At 59.9% G+C, this 21609-nt stretch overlaps 1 protein-coding gene across 4 annotated transcripts in view; it reads left to right on the forward strand.

Moving 5' to 3' along the window:
* Nucleotides 1-829: 829 nt before the first annotated feature.
* The window catches only part of GSE1 (Gse1 coiled-coil protein), a 61821-nt gene continuing 41041 nt past the window's right edge, over nt 830-21609 (forward strand). For all 4 annotated transcript variants that reach the window (XM_062499796.1, XM_062499799.1, XM_062499798.1 and 1 more), the window contains exon 1: nt 830-920. In XM_062499796.1, the coding sequence (XP_062355780.1) occupies nt 881-920 (40 nt within the window). In that variant the 5' untranslated portion in view covers nt 830-880. The remainder of the gene's footprint in view (nt 921-21609) is intronic.

Raw genomic sequence — 21609 nt, forward strand, 5'->3', positions numbered from 1 at the left:
GGAGGTGAGGGTCCGGCCTGTCCGAGCCAGCTGAGCCTGTCTAGCACATGAAGCTGACTGGTGTGGCCGGTGAATGATGGGCAACTTCTTCCTGTTTGAGTGGGCTGAGCCCCACCCCACTGCTGTCACTGGTGTCCCCAAGCCCAGTTGATGGTGGGGTGGCACAGGGGTGACCACCACCATCCCCACCTGGGAGGGACAGTGCTCGTCCCTGTCCCTAGCCTAGTGCAGGGGGTGCCTGGGGCATTGGGGTGCCCTGAGGGGGCTGCCCTGGGAACCCCCCTTATTTCTGCAGGGTCTAGGCTCAGGACCATCCTGGGTGCTCACTATGCCGGTCCACGCTGCACCCCTGAGCCCCAGGGTGTCTTGGAGCATTTTTGGGGTGGGAAGAGGTCAAAGGCCTGGATCCCACCCCAACCCCTTACCCCCATCAGTGCCTGACACAGCCATCCCCCCATCTCCACATTTGGGGAGGTGATCAGCTGTGACATCCCCATCACCCTAATTCTTGCTATACCACGGGACCCCCCCGCTCCCCGCACTGGGGGAACCTCAAATTCCCGGTAAACTTGGGGGGGCGGGGGGGGGGGGGGAGGGTAATCCCAGGTGGGCGGTTCCGCCCCTTGCCCAGCATCCCTTTTGGGATGTTTTGGGAGCCCCCCGCGCGTGGCTCGCGGTGCCGGCCGCCCCCGCCGCCCTGCCCTGCCCTGCCCTGCCCTGCCCTGCCCGGCCCGGCCCGGCCCGGCCCCCGGTGAGTCACGCTCCAGCCGTGCGGCTCTCGGGGCGGCGGGCGGGCGCCGAGGGAAGCAGGAAGCGGCGGGGGAAGGCTCGGCACAGCTTAGCTCGGCTCGGCTCCGCTCCGCTCCCTCCGGCGCTGCCCATGGAGGAGCGCAGCCCCCGTTGGACGGCGCGGCCCGCGGGTGAGTGACACCCCCCCCCCCCCCACCCTCTATGGGGACCCCCCCCCCCCCCCCCCCAAAACAGCGCCGTGGGAAGGGGGCAGCGGGGTTCTCCCCACTCCGGGTGGGAGTTGTGCTGGAGGGGTGGGATGGGGCTGGTGTGATCGTGCTGCTTGCGTTTCCACCCCCCCCCCCCCTCCCCACCACCACCACTCCAGCCCCTCTGCTGGTTACCCCTGTGGTTTGGGGGACAGAGGTCACCCTGGGGCTGGGAGAGACTGTGGTGTGGGGTTGGAGGTCACCCTGGGGTTGGGGAACCCCATGATATAGAGGGGAAGGACGCCCTGGGATTTGGGGGCACTGTTGTTTGGTGAATGGAGGTCACCCTGGAGTTGGAGGTCCTCATGGTCTAAGGGGAAAGAGGTCGCCTTGTGTTTAGGGGAACCCATGGTATGGGGGATGAAGTCACCCTGGATTGGGGAACCCTGTTGTAAGGGGAACAGAGGTCACCCTGGGTCTGGAGGAACCCATGTTTTGGGAGACCAAGGTCACCCTGGGGGTTGAGAGACCCCACAGTTGCCCTGGGGTTGGGGGGTCCCTGTGATGTGGGGGATGGAGGTCACCTTGGAGTTCGGGGGACCCTGCTGTGTGCGGATTGACGTCACCCCAGAGTTGGGGGACCCCATGACATAGAGGGTGGTGGTCATGCTGAGGTTCTGGGGGACACTGATGTTTGGGGGATGGAGGCCACCCTGAGGCAGGGGGACCCTGTGGCCTGGAGGACGGAGGTTGCCTTTGGCTTGGAAGTCCCTGTTGTGTGAGGAGTGGAGGTTGCCCTGGTGGAGGGGTACCTCATCGTGGTGGGGACAGAGGTCACCCCAAGCTTCAGGTGCCCTGTGGTGTTGTGGACAGAGGTCACCCTGGCCTTTGGGGGACTGCATGGTGTGGAAACTGGAGACTGCTTTGGAGCTGAGGATCCAGCTGGGGAATGTTGTGGAGAGATGAGACCCTCTGGGTTCTGCAGCCTCACGGTCTGGGGTCAGCTGAGGTGCTCAGTCCCAGTGACCCATATTCCATAGAGACCCTTGGGGTCATTTCCCATGGCTGACAAGACACCTGGTGGCCCTGACCTTGACCCTTCTCCTTGCCTTGCTTCCTGTCCCACTCTAGATGGAGGCACACAGGGTGCAGTGTGGGGCTGTGCCTCAGTTTACCCACCCTCCATTGCTATATATCCGTATTTCTGGACACCCAGGACTGCCAGAGCTGGGGAAGGGACCGTGTTGCTGATTGAGCCGGACATGGGGAGCCCGGGCACCGCACCCTGTGCCAGGGTGATGCTGCATCCCCCGCATCTCGCCTGTCTCTGCCTTTATTGCCCTGCTCCATCCTGGCTCTTCCAGCCCCGCCTGTGTTGCCTTGCCGTGCCCTTCACCCTGGGGCCACCAGCTCTCCGTGCCCTGCTAGTGCCTGTGTCTGTTTTGCATAGTGACATGGGTGCCAGTCCCCAGTGGGTGACATCTGCCGAGTGCCCCATCGGTAGCATCTGTCCACAAGCTCTTGACAAACACCCACTGCCAGCCCTTGGAGCAGCAGGGGGGAGTGCCCCTTCATCCTCATCCCCATCCTCCCGTGGCTGGGGGCACAAAGCCATGGGATGGGTGCTGCTGGGGGCCACGAGCGGGATCCAGATCCAGGGAGGGAGTTAATGGAGGGAAAAGCCAGCGGGAAGCCAGCGCCTCTTCCTGCAAGGGCGCGCGTGCGCCGGCGAGCACCGGGGTGAGCCCGTGTGGTTTGTGGGTGTGAGCGAGGCGAGCGTGCGCCCGGCTGCGTGTGAGCCTGGCAGCCTGTTTGTGTAACCTGCCGGGCACTGACGGGCACGGCGGCCTGGCAGGGCTGGCCAGCTGAAGCCAGCGGGTCCCGCGGAGCTGGGGGGTCGTTGTGCAATGGGGGGGCTGGATGTGAGCACACTCCGTGTGAGCGTTGCACAACGCCAGGGTGTCAAGCGCTGCGCGCTGAGCGCGGTGACCCCTGGCTGGGGGCACATGGGGCGCGTGTGCCTGCACGTCCTGCTGGGGCTGTGCTCCTGTGTGTGCACACACGGGGCCTGTTCTGGCCGGTGCAGGGGGGGTGAACGTGTCGGCTGCAGGGCAGGGAGCTGCAGAGAGAGGAGATGGTGGATTTGGCGGAGGGCCAGGCTGCCGGGGGGGTGCAGGGGGGGTGTCAAAAGACGCAGGGCAGTTTATTCCTTCCTGGCACGCCAGCGGCTGGGATGGGGGTACAAGTCGAGGGACAGCTTGAGGAGGGGATGTTAATTTAAATGGCTGCTCTTGTATTTGTTCCTCTGGCCTCCCAGCCCTCTCCCTCACCCTGCTGTCTGGCCTGTGGGAGGTTGAGTCTTGGAGGGGCTGTTCCTGGGGGCTTTGTGCCTGTGCCAGCCGTGTGGGAGGCAGCAGTGCTCTCCCCCACACCAGGGCACGGTGCCACGGGTCACACCTCTGTCCCGGAGCCCTGGCACTGCCGCCAGCTCCCTCTGTCCCGGAGCCCTGGCACTGCCGCCAGCTCCGGGTGTAAGGCCTGGCCTCACTGCGAGCAGCAGCAGATGGCCTCTGCCACCACAGCCCAGTGGAGACACCCAACCCAGACCGCCGTGTGCTGGCAGTTCTGGGGTGCGTCGCCCACTGTGGGGTGCCCGAGGGGCTGTGGGGCAGCCCCGCTGAGCCCCGAGAAGGAGCAGCTGGGATAGAGCTTGGCCTGCAGCGGCCGCCTGGGCAAGCTGCCAGGGGGACTGCCCTTGAACTGGCCCTCGCCATGCCTCGTGCTTCACGCCCCAGCTGCCCCATGTCCCCCCCACGTCCCCCCCAGCCCGCCACCGTGCTGCGGTTGCACCGCGGGGTGGGAGGAAGCGCCCCAGAGCTCCCGCGCCCGTAACGGCGGCCGCCTTATCTCGGGGCCTTCTGGGCCCCCCCAGCCCCTTATCTGCCTCGGCCGTTGGCCATGGTTGGGCTCACAGCCCCCCCCTCCGCCCCCCCAGCCCCTGCGGGGTCAGCCCTTGGGGGCGGCCGCTTGGCAGCCTGCCCCCTCTATCCTTTTTGAAGTTTGAAATCCATTTAAGTCAAGAGGAGGGAAAGTTATTGCCTCTAAAGCCCCTTTGCGTTGAGCAGTAAATCCTCTTTGCAGGGCCAGCGCCGCCTCCGAGCACCCGCGGGACCAGGGGGTGACACTCGGCGGGGGGGGGTAACAGCCTAAACCTGTGTGTCCCCAGCACCCTGCAGGAGGGTGCTTTGTGGATGGGAGGGAGTGGGGACCCCAAAACGTGTCCAGTATGGGGTTGGGGTTCCTTTGAAACCCTCCAGCTGAGAAGGCAAGAGCATCACTGCTGCTTGCCCACCATTTGCTCACCCTGATATGGCCCAGAAAGGGGGTTCCCCATGTGACATCAATACCCTGGTGTCCCCAGCAGTGTGGCACAGCCCCCCTCCTGCTGCCGTGCACCCTCTTTTAGGCTGATGGAGCAGGAGCTGGATGTGCTGCTGGCACGCTGGCGTGTTTTATTTGATTTCCTTTCTCCCGAGCTGGCAATATTTAAATATTAATGCCTACCTCTAATTGCTGGGTCAGAGGAGCGGGGCGGCGCGGGAACCGGTGCAGGGGCGGCTGATTTTGTTGTCTCGGGGAGTGTTTGCCGAGGAAAAATGTTTGTGCACACACACATAATTTTACTCTCTTGGGATTTACTTGGCCTTGGGAGTGATGCAGCGGGGGGAGGCTGAGCTACGATGCCACCTGGGCCATCATTTTGCAGCAGGGCACCCAGCCCCCGCATCCGGGGGCCCTTCTCCCGCTCCCACAGAGGGATTGTTAATAGCAGGGGAGGGGGGTGTTTTATTTTCTCTCCGGGCAGCGCGGCGTCAGATGCTTGCGTGCTCGCTTCCTGTAATAAAGCGACCGCCGGCGCGCTTGTCACCTGCTCTCTGTTGTGCTGCCAAGCACAGACATGCCGCTTCTTGCTGCGGGCCCTGGCGTGCTCCCCGCCACTGCCACCGCTGCTGTGCCCGCCCCGGGCGCTCGCCCCGTGCCAGCGCGGAGGTAGCAGGTGTTTGGGCAGGGTGTGCTGGTGCCTGTTGCCACATGCCCCGTGCGGGCAGGGGCCGTTTAACTGTTCCTCACCGCGGCCGTGCCCCCTTTGACGCCCTCCCTGCTTGGCACCGGGGGCGTCCCGCTCTCCTGTGAGCGTTGGCGCTGCCGTTCCCCGGTGTTCCGGGTGCTCCGTGGCACAGACAGCCCAGCTGCAGGCAGGTGGCTCCGATTGTCCCCAGCTGTGCCACGCAGCGGGGAGGTCTGTGCAGCGTGTGCCACGCAAGGGCTGTGCAAGCTGCTTGGCGCTGCTGTTGCCCGCCGTGCTGTGCCATACTGTGCCATGCAGCTGGTTTGGACACCAGGCTCACAGTGCTGTGTAGACAGCTTGGGCTGCCCACTGTGCCATGCTGTCCCTTTGCCAGCACCTTCCCAGTGCTGTTAAGGGAATTTTCCCCATTGGGAAATCCCTCTACTCCCCTTCGGATCCCTCACTGGTTTGCCAACCCCCCGCAGCCGTTGTTCCTTGGCTGTGCAATCTCCTTCCTCCTGCCTGCATGGCACATGGGTTGTCCTGGTTAACTGGTGTTTGCTGGGTCCTGCTCCTGTTAACCCCAGCCAAGGGAATTCTGTACCCTTGAACCTGGCAGGGAGGCTCCTTGCAAGGGGCTAACACGGGGTCTGCTCCCCACAGGCAGCCTGGAGCATGGTAGATGTGGGGTTTAGGGATGAATTACACCCAAATACCCCCGTGGAGGAGGCAGGCTGGATTTTCCTCCTTCCCACCCGCATCCTGCCCCGCTCCAGCCCCAGCTCCCGGTGCTGCTTTTGTTTCCGCTGTATAACAAGATGATGGGTTAGGGTCAAGCTGCGGGTTCATAACTTGTTGGAAGACTTTGCTGAACAATAAAGGTGTCTGGCTTTATATCTGCTCGTATTTTATCCGTGCCACGGCCTTTCCCCAGCGCCGGCTGGGATTTACAGTGGGGGATATTTGAACGTGTCGAGGCAAGCTGGGGAAAGCCGAGGCCGACCCCCTCCCCATGCCTTTGCATTCAGTGCCTGGGTGCTGAAATATTTACCTTCCAGCTCCTCTGACAGTTCAAGCCGTCTTGTGAAGCAAAGGTTATTGAACTGCGAATGTTATGACATTACATTTTTGTGTCTGCACTTTCTAGATGCGTGATGCAGCCTGAATGATAAGTGATCTCGGGGTTAAGGGTGGGTTTTTTTTTTTTTTTTTCCCTTTCTGTTCCTTTCCCTCCCTGCCTGCTCTCCTCCCTGAGCTGTCAGCTCTGCTGGCTCTTGATAACGCTCCCTTTTATTGCCCTGCCTTTGCATTCCTGTTCCTGGGCTCCCTGCAGTTGAGGTGGGTGCTGGGAAGGCGGGAGAGGGACATTTCCAGCTGTCCTCTGGTGTGTGCCTCTGTTTCTCTAACCCTCATGCCATGAGTGGTCACCCATGCCAGCAGCCCCTCTTCATGGTTGGTACTCCCAGTGTAGGGAAACGCTGCATCCTGTATCCCACCAGGACCACAGAATCACAGGATAGTTCGGGTTGGAAGTGACCTCAAAGCTCCTCTCATTCCAACCCCCTGCCGCGGTCAGGGACACCTTCCACTAGTCCCAGTTGCTCCAAGCCCCATCAAACCTGGCCTTGCCATGCTGTGGGGCAGGAGGTGATGCCTGGTGTCACTGGTGCCAGTCTGTGCCGTGGTGCCCATCTTGCAGCAGCATAAGTGGGGTTTTGGGGTGCTGTGGTGATGCTCTCTGGTACCTTGTCGTCAGCTGTCCCCACCTGAGACGCAGCATCCTAGGTGGCCAAGTGGCCAGGGGGACACGTGGGGAGGGGGGACAAGTGGCAGCAGGCCTGGGCTGTCCCTTACACACTAGAGGGCAGCAATAAACTGGCTCAGTGGGCTGTGCTCTGTCCCTGGGGGCGTTGAGGGATCTGACCCCCCAAATTTGCAGTGTGTTTGCAGCGGGGGCACACTTATTTTTCAGGGCTGCTTATAAACAAAACCACTGCAGCACGACAAAGGTCCTCCAACCACTAGGACCCACAGTGTCATTTCATCCCAAGAGCAAATTAATTAAGTCATTCCATAAATTTGGCTGCGCTCACTCTCGGTGAATCACATCTACACCTCCCCTTCCTCCCTGGCTTTTCCCTGGGCTCCCCCTCTCTGCTTGGCTCCCTGCAGGAGTCAAGATCTCACCCTGCAGTGCCTGGAGATTTCCATGGGCTCAGGGCTGGCCGAGCATCCCAAGTCGGGGCGGCTGCCAGCACTAACAGAATCCAGCTGTGCCGGCGGGTGGGCGGGGGGGCCACGGGGAAAAGGGGGAAAAAAAAAGAGGTCAGGGCCCGGGAAATTAAATGTTCATAAATGTAGGCCTGAGCGCTTAAAAAGTAGGGCAGTGCCATTAAATCTCATTAAAGTTTAATACCTATCAGTGCCACTTCAGGCAGCCCTTGGACATTGCTTTAATTTGATGGGTGTTAAGGGAGAATTATCAAATAATTGTGCTGGCTGGGGACTTGCTTTTATCATGTTACATGGAAAGCTCTCCCGGCTTTGTGCCGCACATCAAAACAGCGGTGGGTAGGTATTGTTCTGGGGAGGGGATGGGGGTGGCTGCAGGGGGGTCCCCACTGTCCCCATCGCCCTCAGCAGTGGCAGGAGGGATGAGGGACACCGGATCAGGCTGTTACAGGGATTAGTTGCCCCAGTGATCGGCTTTTTCTGCCCAAATTTAAGTTATCTGCCCCCCAGCAGGGGTTTGCTTCCCCAGGCTGGCATCCTTGAGGGTGGCATGGGGACAGGGAGCATCCTGCCATTGTCCCCATGGATTCTTCCATTACCCTTGTGGGCCTTACCAGTGTTCCCATGGGTCCTGTCAGCATCCCTATGGGTCCTGTCACCATCCCCCTGAGTCCTGCCAGCATCCCTGCGGGCTTTGCTGGTGTTTGCCACCATCCCCATGGGTCTTACTGGTGTCCCCAAGGGTCCTACCATCATTCCCATGGGTCCTGTCATCATCCCCACGGGTCCTGCCATTGTCCCCATGGGTCGTGCCAGTCTCTCCATTAGTCCTCCTGGTGTTCCCATGGGTTGTGCCAGTGTCCCCATGTCCCAGCAGGGTTGAGCCACCCTTCCTGCACTCGCTACCCCAGGATGCCAGTGTGGGGCTGCTAATTAATACTAATTTTTGGAGAGGCTGTGGGGTCTGTGAGGAATTGCAGATGGGAGGAGCCAGGGATGGCCAGCTCCGTGTGGAGGTGAGGACATGGGTCCATGCATTTTTTATAGGGTGCACCCGGGGTTATTTTTATTTCTTTCTATTTCCTTCCTCCTCCCCTCACTGTAAAAGTCCCTGTTGATAAAGAATTAGTGCCAGGTCGTTAGTCCTGGTTTTGATGAGATAAACCCGGGCACAAGGTGCTGTCGTGTAAACGCCGGGGCCAGGGGAGCGCGGGGACGGGGAGAGCAGAGCTGCTGCCATGAATTATTCAGCAGCGCCTGATTTCACATTATTCTCACTGATACTTTTACAACCTGTCAGTAAATAAAAAGATTCTACATTATTTATAGAAATGGACCCGAATTGGGTAGGAGAATTTACTGTTGCTATTATTAGGGGCTGCTCAGCACCGCGTTAATGAGAGGCAGGTGATGGCAAGTGCTGCTTCCCGTGGGCGCGGTGTCCCCCGTGTCCTTCCGGGTGCCACCTTCCTCCCCAAGGATCACTGTGTCTCCTGTCTCTCACTGCTGGGACTCCATGGCTTTAGGCTCATTGAAGCTGGATATCTCTTTCCTAAGGGATGTCTTCTTCCCTGGGACATCTTCCCAGTGACGCACCCCTGCAGGTGACACTTGCCCCGGGATATCCATGCCGAGGAGGTCACCTTCCAGGGGATGACATCTTCCCAGGGTTGTCTGCTTCCTGGGGACATCTCCTTCCCAAATATATCTGCTTCCTGGGAACATCTTCCCCAGGACTGTGTCTTCCTGGAGACATCTTGTCAGACACATCTCCTTCCTGAGTATCACATCTTCCCAGGGACATCCTCTTCCTGACACTTTTCCAGAGACACCTCCCTGTGGATGACACCTTCCCAGGGACATCCTTGCGGGGGATGTCTCCTTCCAGGAGACGATACCTTCCCAGAGACATCTTCTTCCCAGGGACAACTCCTTGTGGATGACGCCTTCCCAGCGATGTCCCCTTGCTGGGGACATCTCCTTCAAGGGATGTCTTCTTCCTGAGCACATCTCGTTCCCAAAGACATCTGCTTCCTGGGGACATCTCTTTCCCACATTTTCTCAGGGTTATCCTCTACCTGGGAATGTGTCCTTCCATGGGATATCATCTTCCCAGAGACACCTAACCAGGGACATCCTCACTGGGGATGTTTCCTTCCAGGGGATGACATCCTCCCAGGGACATCTCCTTCCCAAAGACATCTGCTTCTTGGGAACATCTTTTTGAGAATGTCTTCTCCCTGGGGACCACATTTTAAGGAACATCTCCTTCCTGGTGACCACATCTTCCTAGGAACTTCTTCTCAGGGATGTGTCCTTCCCAGGTGCCAGCCCTGGGGCACGCATCTCCGCCAGAGGAGGATGCTGTCCAGTCACGATGAGGTTACATTTCTGTCCCCATGCAGTGAATTGTTCCCACCATCCCTCCAGTTTCTGCATCCCACCCTGTTGCAGGAACTCCAACAGGAGGGGCTCCACTTCCAGCCTGTCCCCCCCTTTCCCATCATTTGCCTGTCGCCGGAACGGGAGCCATCCCACCCACACACCCGCCTGCCCCCCGGATCCCGTCTGGGCTTCCAGCATCCCTGATGTGACAGCTCCAGGGAGGTGGAAAAGCATCACATGGGGTTGGGAAGCCCCGAGGAGGGGGGTGCTGGGCTGCTGGTGAACCAAGGCATGGCGGTGATGGAAAAACCAGGAGGAAACCCAAGCTGTAATGGTTTGTCTGCGGTGTCCTAAGGTGGCTGCTCCCAGGCTGCCGGTGACAGGTTTATTGGCAGGCAGGCCGGGCTGGAAGGATTGTGGGCTATTTACAGTGCTGGGGCCGTGACTTTGTGAGCAGACAGTTAACATAAATTCACATGATGGATCAGTTATCACTTCATTGAACTGGTGGCGGATCCATTGAAGGCTGTGCAGTAACATACTGTTTCCTGGCTCCGCGCAGCACTGGGATACATTAAATACACTTTATTTATAGCTTACCATTGCTGCACTGTGGGCAGGAGAATGCAGCTTTTGCAACTATCATCTAATTTTATGATGAGCATTAAAGCAAGGCCTATAATTTGCACCTTTTTATTCATTAGACACTGGTGCAGCCATAAGTCAAGAATGCCCAGGGATTTAGATGCAGATCCAGAAGATAAACTATTGACAAGCCAGATGTATTTTTACATTAGTGTGCCTTTACAATAGTTTATGTTGAGAGTGGAATATAAATTGCATTATTAAATACGAACCACTCTTGTAACCACTGCTCTTCCTGTGTCTGTGCAGGCAGGGTGGGATCGGAACCGCAGAGCACAGAGGCTTTGCTTAATGGCTCCAGGTTGGGAGGGGGGGGATTGTTATTTTGGCTTATTTTATCCATGGATGTGCTGGTGCATCAGAGCAGGGGTCTGTCTGTCTCAGCACTGTCCCTAGGAGGAGGCATCCTGAGGGATGAAGATATGCAGGGTATCAGAGCAAAGCCATCCCAACCACGTGCCCCCATCAGGGACCTCAGCTCGGCCGCTGCCACCCGGCCAGCAGCGAGTTAAATCCTTTTGTTTCTGAGGCAATACAGTTTATATTATGAGCATGAATAAAAGATGGTTGTGCTAGGGGTAGCTGTCAGGATCTTCGCCGCCTATAAAGGCTTCTACTGTAGCTTGACAGTAAAAGACTGTGTTTGGGGACTGATGTGGTTTCTCAAAGGAGCTAAATAAATAAGGGACGCTTATTTTTACACCAGTAAAGCCTGCTGGAAATTTAAAGCCCTGTTTATCTCGCTGAAATCACGGTGTTTATTGTTATCTCGTGGAGGGGGAATTTGCATGTTCACTAATAATTAACCCAACCCAGCACTTCTCCCTCCCGTACGTGCAGCAGCCCCGTTCAGCAGCCCCGCCGTTATCTGCGGGGAGGAAACGCTTGCAAATCAAATGCAAATATTGACCCTGCCTGGGCCGGGCACTGCGCCGGCTGGGTGCTCCTGGTAGCCATCCCATGGGCACTGTGGAGGCAGGAGGGCAGGATGGAGGGGCTGGATGCTGCTGTGGGACATGGGAGGGCTGATGGGAGCCATCCCCATGGCCACCCCATCCTTATTTCTGCCCTATTCCTATTGACATCCCATTCACACTGAAGCCTTTCCATATTTCCAACCCATTCCCATTGCCATCCTGTCCTCATTGCCACCCTGTTGCAATCACCATTCCAATCTTATTTCCATCCTATTGCCATGGCCACCCCATCCCCATTGTCACCCCCTGCTACCCCATTCCCACTGTCACCATGTTGACCTTTCTTCTTTTCACCTCATACTCATTGCTGTCCCATGCCAGCCCCATTGCTACCCAGCACCCATTTCTATCCTGTGTCCATTCCTGTCCCCATGCCACCCTGTCCCCATTGCTACCCCATCCATTTTTCCACTCCATCTCCATGGCCACCCCTTCCCCATTGCCACTTTATCCTTACTTCCACCCTTGTCCCATGGTCACCTCATTCCCATGACCACCTCATCGCTATTGCCACCCTATCCTTATTGTCACTCTGTCCCCATTGACACCCCGTCCTTATTTCCATCCCATCCCCGTGGCCACGCCATTTGTGGTGGGTGCTAACAGGCGTCCTGTCCCAGTTGCCAGTCCCCGTGCCACCAGATGCTGCCGCTCTGTGTCACACCATCATGTCACTAGCGGAGTGTAGCGGGGAGAGCAGTCGGTGCCTTTGTTTCTCCTGCTCTCCGCACAGCTGTCACTTCCAGTGATCAGTAGAAAAATCATCACCCCACCGGATCATACATATGGAACGGTGTCTGTGCGGAATATTTATTGTAACATGTGTCGAGGCCGCGCCGGTCATGAGCCCCGGGCTGGGCTCGCTCTGCGCCAGCCCCGGAAGGATGCTCCAATCCCCTGAGCTCTTCCTGCTGGGAAGGTGTCGGTGTCCCCACGGCGGTGTCCCCACAGTGGCTGGGGGACTCCTGGCTAATCGTGCTTGCTGGCCTCCGGCTGAGCAGCATCCTCTGCCTCGTGGAGGATTGGGAATGTGCTCCCTCTCCCATCCTGTCTCCACCTTGTTCCCAAAGGATGTCTTCAAACTGGGGGAGCAGCTGAGGTGTGGGGCTGTGCAGAGCTGCAGCTGGTAAAGCTGCAGGGGAACAGAAGCCTGGGGGCTGCCCCTTGCTGGGGTCACCTGTGGGGTGGCCTTTGGGATCTCCAAGGGCAGGAGGCGAAGGCGTGCTGGTGCCTCGGCCCTATCAGTGTCTCCGAGAGCTCTCTCCCATCTCTGGAGCTGTCAGCTCGGCACCTTTCATGTGTGATGGGTAAACAGCGTGGCGCGCCTGCCGGGGAAGGCTGTTGGATCCCTGCTGGTGCTAAAGCGGCGTCTGGCAGGGACGGGAACGTGCCGTCGGCTGCGCGAGGCACGGTGGACGTGACGCCCCGCTGGGGCTCCGTGTGGCTTTCCTGGCGGAGAGCAGAGCCCGAGCAGCCCCATGTCAGGGTGAAGCTGTGCTGATGGGATCTGTGGTATTCCCTGCAGGTGTGCCACTCCCACCACCAAAAACCAGTTCCCACGTCCCCATCCCATACGCTGGTGGCTGATGGGGACACAGAGCCCCCCCTGTTGCCCCTTCTCTGTGCGTTTTCCCTCTCCGGGGTGGACAGATGCAGCGCTGGCAGGACGGGGTCACCGGGTCCCCCCAGCACATGGCTAGGGGAAGGTGTTGCCAGCGCCTTTTGGCACCCGCTGCCACACGAGCGCGCTCCTCTGACAGCTTTATCAAGCCTCCAGACTTCCCAATTCCATTGTTCCTGACATCTGTTTCGGTAAGTGATTAATTGCAATTAGTGAACGGTTTGAAAGCCTGTGGAAGAATATTCAGCAGAAAACTCGTCAAGATTAATGAGTGGTGGCAGTTGTCAGAAGGGCTGCTGCCTCGCTGGGATGCGGCGGCAGCAGGGAGGTGCGGGTGGCTGGGTGAGTGGGGTGCCCCCCTCCCCTTGCCCGTGTCCCCCCCACAGTGTGTCCTCCCCCCCCCCTCCCCACCCCACCGGAGAATAACACGGGCTGATTTTTCATCCGAACGCATGAATTATCCACTAATGCGCTATTAATAAAGCACTGTGGAGTTTCACCGAGATTAGGTCCTAAATCATGCAGAATGAATTTTAATCAGTCCGAAAGACACCGGTGCTAGCCACTCCCGGGGACCTGCGGGAAACCAGCCTGGATCCGGCCGGGATCTGCTGCCAGAGCAGCCGTGCCTGCACCTTTGCCCCCGTGCCATGCCGTGCTACCTGCGGGTGGTGACAGAGCCAGGCACCTTTGTGCGCTGCTGCCATGGCAGGGGGGTTGCTGGGTATGAGCTCTGTGGGGCACAGCCGGCTCTCCAAATCCTTGCCAGCGGGCACAGGGGGACGGCAGCCTGTGAGATGGCACCTGACTGTGGTGCCCGGGATGCCAAGAGGGAGCAGGGATCCTCTGCGCCGCTGTGCCATGCCCAGATTCCCAAAGGCTCCGCATTTTGGGGGGTGTCACTCCTGCGGTGAGATTCCCAGGTCTCTGCAATGTGCCTTTCCTCTCTGGTTGTGCCCCCCGCTCGGTGCAAGGGACCCCTCCGAGGTGCCGGGGGTCTGTGGGGGTGCCGAGCCCAGGGTGGTGACACACCCACGGCCCCCGGGGAGAAGCGAGGGTGCGACATCTGCTGCTGCAAATTGTTTGCCTTGCCGAGGTCAGGGCGGCTCGACAGCCCCAGGTCCTGCGAGCAGATGGCTCCGGCATGTTCCCGGCCGCGCTCCGCTGTGCCGCACCCATGAAATTCCCCATTAACTGGCTGTGACCGGAGGGTGGAGGGGGAGGAAACGTCCCTCACTCCTCTGCGCTCAGCCTGGGAACACACACAGCCTGTGTGTACCCCCGAGGGCAGCAGGGACTTGTCCCCTTTGCTAGGGAGGGGGATGACCCCCATGCTTTGCACGGCCTCACCAGTCCAGGGGGGCTCGTCGCCCAGGTGCTGGGGATGCACCCATGTGCTGGTGGAGAGGGAGTCCCCATCCCCATCCCCCTGCCAGCCTGTCCCCATCCCATCTCTTTGATTTATTGCTCTTTTGGCGGAGGGCAGGGGTGGCTGGGGGTCGCCAGGGGCTGGCAGGGGTCGGGAGGTCCCGCCGTCGGCCGCCCTTTGTTGGTGTCCGGCACAATGACCCGGCGCAGGCTGTTTGCTCGGCGCGCTGGGTAATTATCGTGCCGGGCAGGATCGGGAGGTCAGGGCCGATGGAGCCGCTGTAACCCGCTGCCGTCGAGGCCCTGTGTGGCAGCGGCTTGTCCTTCCCCTGTCACCATCTGCTCGGAGGCGGCCGCTCGGAGCGGCGGGGCTGCGGCGCTCAGACGGATGGACAGATGGTGGTGGGTTTGAAGAGGTAGAGTGTGTACTTTGTTCTGGAGAGCTTGGAGGAAAAAAAACATAAGAAGGAGAAAAAGGGAGAGGAGAAGGAGGGGACATCGTTTTGTGTCCTCACTGCCTGCCACCGTGCCTTGCGTTGTAGTGGAGATTGTCACCGTGCCATGGATGAGGTTGTGAGTGCTGGCACCGCGGCGTCCTGCCGTTGGAATGACAGGGAGATGGGGTGGGTGGTCACTGCCCCTCTGAGTGTCCCCTGTGCCACCACCCCAAGGGTTGTGGGGGGTCCCTGTGGTGTTACCAGGGATGCCCTTACCCCCGCTGCATCTCTCCACGGCCTGACCTCAGCGTGCTGCCTGCCGGCACTGCACGTCCCCGCCTGCCGGTGGTGCCAGCCAGGCCAGGGCTGATGCAAGCGGCATTCCCGGGCAAGCCCGGCCGCTTCCCAACCGGCTGGGGCAGCCGGACCAGGGGAAAGCACGGGCGTGGGGTCCCTGCAGCGGCGCTGTGGATGCCGGGCACAGGCAGGGCGACACGGCGTCTCCCCGGGGCGCTCCTGACCCGCCGGACCCGCTCGGGGAGCTGTGGCGTGGGTTGGCGGCTTTGGCTCCTGTGCAAGAGGTGGAGCTGGCCACCCCTGCCGCCTCGCCGCCGCCTGTCCCAGCGGCGCCAGGGCTCCGTGTCCTGGCATCGCCTCTGCGCAGCGGGCCGTGCTTGACGCCCATGCAACGGTGCCACGGCGGTGCCTGCCCCGTGCCTGCGGGCAGGGCGGGGGTGCTGGCACCGCGTCCTGGCACCCGGGTGGCTTTGCTGGAGTGCGCCGGTGATGTGCCATACAGGTGGGATTTGGCACGAACAGTTGGGGCTCGAGGCCACGGTGCACGTGGACTGGAGTGGGGATCTGAGTGGGCTCCCTGAGGAGGGATTCCCATGGATCTGTGATTCCCTTTTCCCAAGAGGTTGTGGGCTTGGGACCCTGCCCGCTGCCTGCCACCGTTGCAATACTGGCTTTGCTGCCTTTTAATTATGGCCCGCGCCAGGCCTGGCCCTGCGTTCCACATCATTACGCGATTGTGATCGGGGCAGCTCCTCCCTCCCGGCTGACTCCGCTGGATAATTAGGTGTGTTTTCTCCCGCGTGCAGACAGACACTTAATACAGCTTTAATCACCTGCTCCAGCGGCTCCCACCCACCGCCCTGTGCCCGCTGCTGCCGCTGCTGCTGCTGCTGCTGCCCACAGCCCTCCCGGCCCGGTAATGACAGGCTGCGGGTGTCCAGTGGAACGCCCGCTAATAACCCCCAGTGCAAAAGCCCGGTGCAGGTGCCTGGTGTAAACAAACACCCCCTGCAGGTGCCCAGCGAATGTGCCCACTGCAACAGCCCTGTGCCAACACCTCGTGAACATCCCTAGTGCAAATCATGGAATTGTGGAACGCTTTGGGTTGGAAGAGACCTTAAAGATCTCTTCATTTCAACACCCTGTCCTGGGCAGGGACACCTTACAGTAGGCCATATTTCTCCAAGCCCTGTTCAGCCTGGTCTTGAACACTTCCAGGGATGAGGAATACCCAGTACCAATGCCCAGCGCCCATCCCTGATGCAAATGTGCCATGCAAACACCTTGTGCAAATGATCAGTGTGGACGCCCGGTCGACATCCCCAGCACGCAAGTGCCCCATTCCAATTCCCAGTGCCCAATGCCCATCCCTGGTGCCAATGCCCGGTGCAAACACCACCCAGGCAGGGACCTGGCATGTCCTGGGGTGCTGTGGTGCTGGCAGGAGGCGCTGCCCGGCTCCCGGCCGGCTTCTCTGGAGCAGGCGGCCGCCGGCTCCTCGCAGGTGTACGCACAGACTCCGCGGCGCCCGAGCTTCTGTGCGGCGGGCGCGTGCCAGCACACTGCTGTGCCTTGCGAAGGTAGCAGCCATCTGCACTGTGATAAAAAGCCCTGAGGATGATAAATAGACAAGTAGCACTTTTATTGGATTGCCGTTCCGAAGCAGCCACTTTGGGTTTGGCACGGCGCTAACGACAGACTCGCCGCACGCTGTGCCCAGCCGCCCCGGCCGGGAGAAAGGGGCTGCCCACTGGCAATGCCAGTGCCGGCCTGGGCACCACTGCTCAACCCAGAGAGCTTCCCCCGCCTCTTCCCCCTTTGGTTTTCAGGAGTGTCATAGATCTGGGTGACCTGAGATGTGGCGGATGGGAGGGCTGCGGGGTAGGAGTGGGGCTGTCCATCTGGCACGGCTTGGCATGGCGTGGCACAGTGTCCCAGCTGCTGCACTGGCCTCGGCATCACCTGCACAAAGCAGCTTGTTTGTCAATAATGGAGCAGGGAAAATTGCACCCGAAATGCCTCTCGGCTCTGCTTTGTGCTGCCTTAATGCGTCCACCCCGGAGGTGCCGGCTCGGCAGCAGCACAAAGGCTGCTGGAAGGGAGGGCAGGAAGGGATGGGGAGCTCAGAGAGGTTCCAGGGGGGATTTACTCCCCACTGGCCCACACAGACCCCCAGTGCTGGGGAGAGGGGGCAAAGACAGGCTCTGACCCATGTGGTTGTCACCATAGTGCCCCCACAGTTTGGCCATGCCTAATGCCAGGGATGTCAGCCCACTGGGATTGATCCCAGATGGATGTGAGTCTTGGGGACAGTTTTGGGGGAGGCAGCATTGCTTAGTCCTTGCACAGAATTTCTGCTGCTGGGAGCAGGGAGTGAGGTCCTGCCAGACATCCCCATCTCACTGTGCTGGGACATTGCTCCGGCCTGGGAGATGTGATTTCCAATTAATTCCATGTGAGTCATGGCTGCAATCGCCATGCCACCCTGCACGTCCCACTAGAGCCCTGACATGGAGGTGACACAGGATTTTGGGGTGGCATGGGAAAAGCAGTGACCCCCCGGTCGCTGGTTTGGCTCGGGAGACACTGGGGTGGTTGTGAGTATCCTTGTCCATCTGTGTCCCCCTGTCGTGGCAGCTTCTGCAGTGGGATGGGGCAGTTGGGGACACCAGTTCAGGGATGGGACAGGACACGACAGCTTGGGGACACTGTGTCAGGGCACAGTCCCCATGTTACAAGGGGAGACTGGGCTGGCAGCACAGGGACTTGGGGGTGCTGAGGGGGGGGTGTCTGTCCCCACACCCTGCCAGCCCCCCACCTGCGGCTCAGGGGCCCACACAGCTGCCTGCCCGGGCGTGCATGCCAGGAATTTGGGAGCGCAGGGGGGGCCCGGCTGCCTCCGTGCCCTCTGACCCCCTGGATGATACAAGCCCTCTTCTGTTTCTCCTCAGCCCGCCGGCGGGGTCAGCCTGACGGCTGGCGCTGGCTCCCTCTCCGCGATAAAACAGCTCGTCTGTCACGACACAATAGATCCATCCGTCCTGCTGCTGGCACGGCCGGGGCAACAACGCCCCGGGGTTGGGTGGGTGCTGGCGTACCCCTTCGAGCTCCCCCAGCCATGCTGGGGCTCCCCTGGGTGTTCAGGGTCTGAGCGGAGGGGTAGGGACAGGGACAGGAGCCAGGTGTCCTGGCTGATACCCCTGCCAGCCCCTGCTCTGCCTCAGGGAGATACAGCCCTGTGTCCTGGCTGCCTGCCATGCCCGGTGCCCTCACTCCTCACCATCCAAAAATACCTCGGGAGGCCCCAGCGCGACGTGCCCCTCATGCAGGGGACGCTCCCGAGGGAATTGCTCACCTTCATCCATCCCAGTCCCATTTTCCTCCTGACTTTAGGGTCTTTATATCGAATTTTGCATCGGCTTCTCGATAATTTCTGAGATCTCAGTATCCAGGATGCTTGATGGGTGCAGGCTGGGCGCTGCATCTCCCTGCAGCATCACCCCCTAGCATGGGTGCAGCACCCCCCGAGGACCCCCAGCCCCAACTGGATGGTTTTTGAGGACTCAAAAGCGTCTCCAATTAGGAGCAGCGGTGCCACGGCGCGCTGGCGAGGCACTGGGGCTGTCACTGTGCCGCCTTAATTAGCAGCACCAGGGCAGGGGTCAGCGCAGCTCGGCGGTCTTGACAAGGCTGCTATCAAGTGCAAGGAGGGAGGAGGAGGGAACGGAGTGAAAAGCAAAGCTCCCCAACTCAGGACCAGCCTGGGAAGCGGGGAGGGGGAGGATGAGCGCGCCAGAGCCACGCAGGCAGAGTTAAAAGGCAATAAAATGGTCGCTGTCACCCGCTGGCGGCTCAGTGCCCGGGCTGTGCCTCCCACTGCCGGGGTGTGGGACCGATCCTGGGCCCCCCTAGCAGCCTGAGCACCGACCTGGGGAGGGGGGCACGGGACCCCCATCATGTTGGAGATGAAGAGCTGGTCGTCTTTGCTGCAGAGCCTCAGTAAGTGATGGGGGTGGTGAGACTGGGGGCTGTGGGGACACCCCTCCTGTGGGGACACCTTCTCCTGTGGGGACACCCCAATGCCTCCCCACCGTGCAAGGGGAGGTGGGTGGCATGGCCTGAGCGAGGGTCCCACACCCCCTGGCCCCGTGTGCCGCCCCGTCCCTTCTCCGGCGTCCCCGGCTGCGGGGTCAGCGCCCGGCCGTGGCCAGGCTTAACCTCTGCCCTTACCCTCCCGACCTCCAGCCCTGTTAAAAAGGGTTTAAATGCAAAGTTATTTGATAGCTAATCCCAGCTATCCTGGGGGCAGCCCCAGGCTTTGGAGCTGGGAATCGCCCCGAGCTGGGACCCTCAGGCAGCACCGCCGGCACAGCCGGGGTTGCACTGGGGCTGGAGGTCAGGCAAACGCGCCGATTAAAGTCCAGAGGGTGAAAAGAGCTTAAACAAATCCCAAATCCCTCAGATGCCAGATGAGGCTGGTTGAAATTTGCTCGGGAGCAACCGTGGGGAGGGGGGGAGAGATGCTGAAACTGGTGGGAGCACTGGGCATGCTGAAACTGCTGGGAGCAATGGGGAGGCTGGAGCTGTGTGAGTGCTGAGAAGGCTTGGGACTGAACTGGGGGCTCAGTTGGTGTTGTGGGGGCCAGGTCAATGTTGGGGGGCCCTGTGTCCCTGTGTGCCTTCCTGCCCTACATCCCTTTGCTGCTGGGCCAGGAGGGACCAGCATCAAGGAGCCCCCTGTTTTGCCATCATCTCCCTGTCTTAGCACATCTCTCCTCCAAAATGCTGTTTGTGGGGTGCCAAAGGGAGACACAGGTGGGTGGCCTCACTGCTGAGCAGTCACCTAGCCAAGCTGCATGCTTGGGAGCAAAAAATCCTGATTTCTCCCCTTCCAGACATCATGACATGGAGGTGCTCACTCGTTCCCGGGGCTGTGCCACTGAGGAGGTCGTGGGTCCCTGGCCTGCTGTGCCCCCTTGCTTTCCCCAGGGAAAAACGTGTCCTGGAGGTGCCAGGCTGCAGCCTCACATCAGCAGGATAGGGACAAAAGTGTTCTCAGGTAGCCAGATCCTGCCATCCTGTTGTGATGCCATTAGGGAAGCTGAGGCAGGCAGAATTGGAAGGTGCTGGCGTGGTGGGACCTGTGGGGTGGGGTGGGGTGGGGTGGGGTGGGGTGGGGTGGGGGCTGTGGGTGGGAGGAAGCCAAAGGAGGAGGAATAGGGGGACAATTCCTGGTGACAGCTGTCCAGCCTGGGGATGGGGTGGCCGGACAGTCTCTGTCCCCTCAGTCCTTACCTGTCGCCCATGGCAATGAGTCCCCAGAGAACCGTCAGGGCCAGCTGAACCCCAGCCCAGGGACAGAGGTCACAGATGCTGTGAGGAGCCACGCAGACCCCCAGGCCCCCCTTAATTGGGGAGGATGGATGGGCTGCAGGAAAGGCTGGGGTCCACTGTGCTCCATGCCCAGTGGTTATGGGATGCCCTGTGCTCCTCCCGTGCCAGCTTCACCTTGCACCTCCATCATCATGCCCATTCCGTTGGGGTGCACCCTCCTTCACACCCCCTTGTGAGCACTGGGGACAACCCCACATCAGGCAGCTGGTGGCATCGTGGGCTCTGTGCAGGGACCATGGGCCTCCCCAGCCCTGTCACATCCCACATCCCTGCCCACTAAGGGTTAACCCTGCAGAGCCAGGATGCCTGCAAGCCCTCGTGCCAGTTCAGAAATGAATGTTCCCTTTAATATACCATCCTTCAATCCTTATCTCTCCTAATTTATTGGACATAACTGGTTGCGCTGATGGATTCGTGGCTTAGACCTTGGCTTCTAAATTTCAGCATTAATAATCTGCCCCTTCATTCTGCTCTCCAGATGTCTTTCATTTATCTGCTTATTCAGTAGGGGTGCAACCTCGCGTCCTCCGTGCCAGCGCTAATGTGGCCCGGTGACAATAAATTTGGACTTGTAATAACATGGCCAGATGAATGAATTGACCTCTTGGTGACTGTCACTCCCAGCCTCCCCTCTCGTTAGGGACTGCTGGGGACGAGGGGTGCCCCTAACAATGGATGCTGGTGTCAACCCCCTCCTCCTTGCTTTCCCCCCCCCCCCCCAAATTTGGGAAAATTCATGGGGAGGCAGATGAGGAGACTGCTTAATCTTTAACCAGCTTTCAAGCAGGGCGAGAGCAGCCATCCTTAGGGAAATCCTAAAAACAGGGAGCCCTAATAGGGCTCCCCAGGGCCTGTGACCCCTCGCCCAGGTGGGGCTGTGTCAGTGCTGCCGGGCTGAACCTGAGCTGGGCAGGTTGCACACCTGAGAGCGTGCGGAGGAATGTGTTTGCTTAATTAATTGGCGGCGGGAGCGCGCCGGGGGTGTAAATCTAACGTGGGCCTTGGCAGCCTGCAGTGCCGCGCACGCAAGACTAGACTTTAAATAAGGGTGCAATTATTGTTTGAATAATTGACGAACAACGGGCGCGCATCGGCGCTCAGCCTAATGCGCTTTGATCGCTCGCCAGGGCCGCCCGGCGCGCCGGCATCCCTCCCATGAAGGATGTGAGGGGTCCAGCGAGGGGTGTGGGTAGGTCAGCGGGGGAAATTGGGGTGCTGCTCCCCTCTGGTTGGGTTTTGTAGGGCA

The sequence above is a fragment of the Cinclus cinclus genome, chromosome 11 (genome assembly GCF_963662255.1).
Source record: "Cinclus cinclus chromosome 11, bCinCin1.1, whole genome shotgun sequence".
Taxonomy (NCBI): Eukaryota; Metazoa; Chordata; class Aves; order Passeriformes; family Cinclidae; genus Cinclus; species Cinclus cinclus.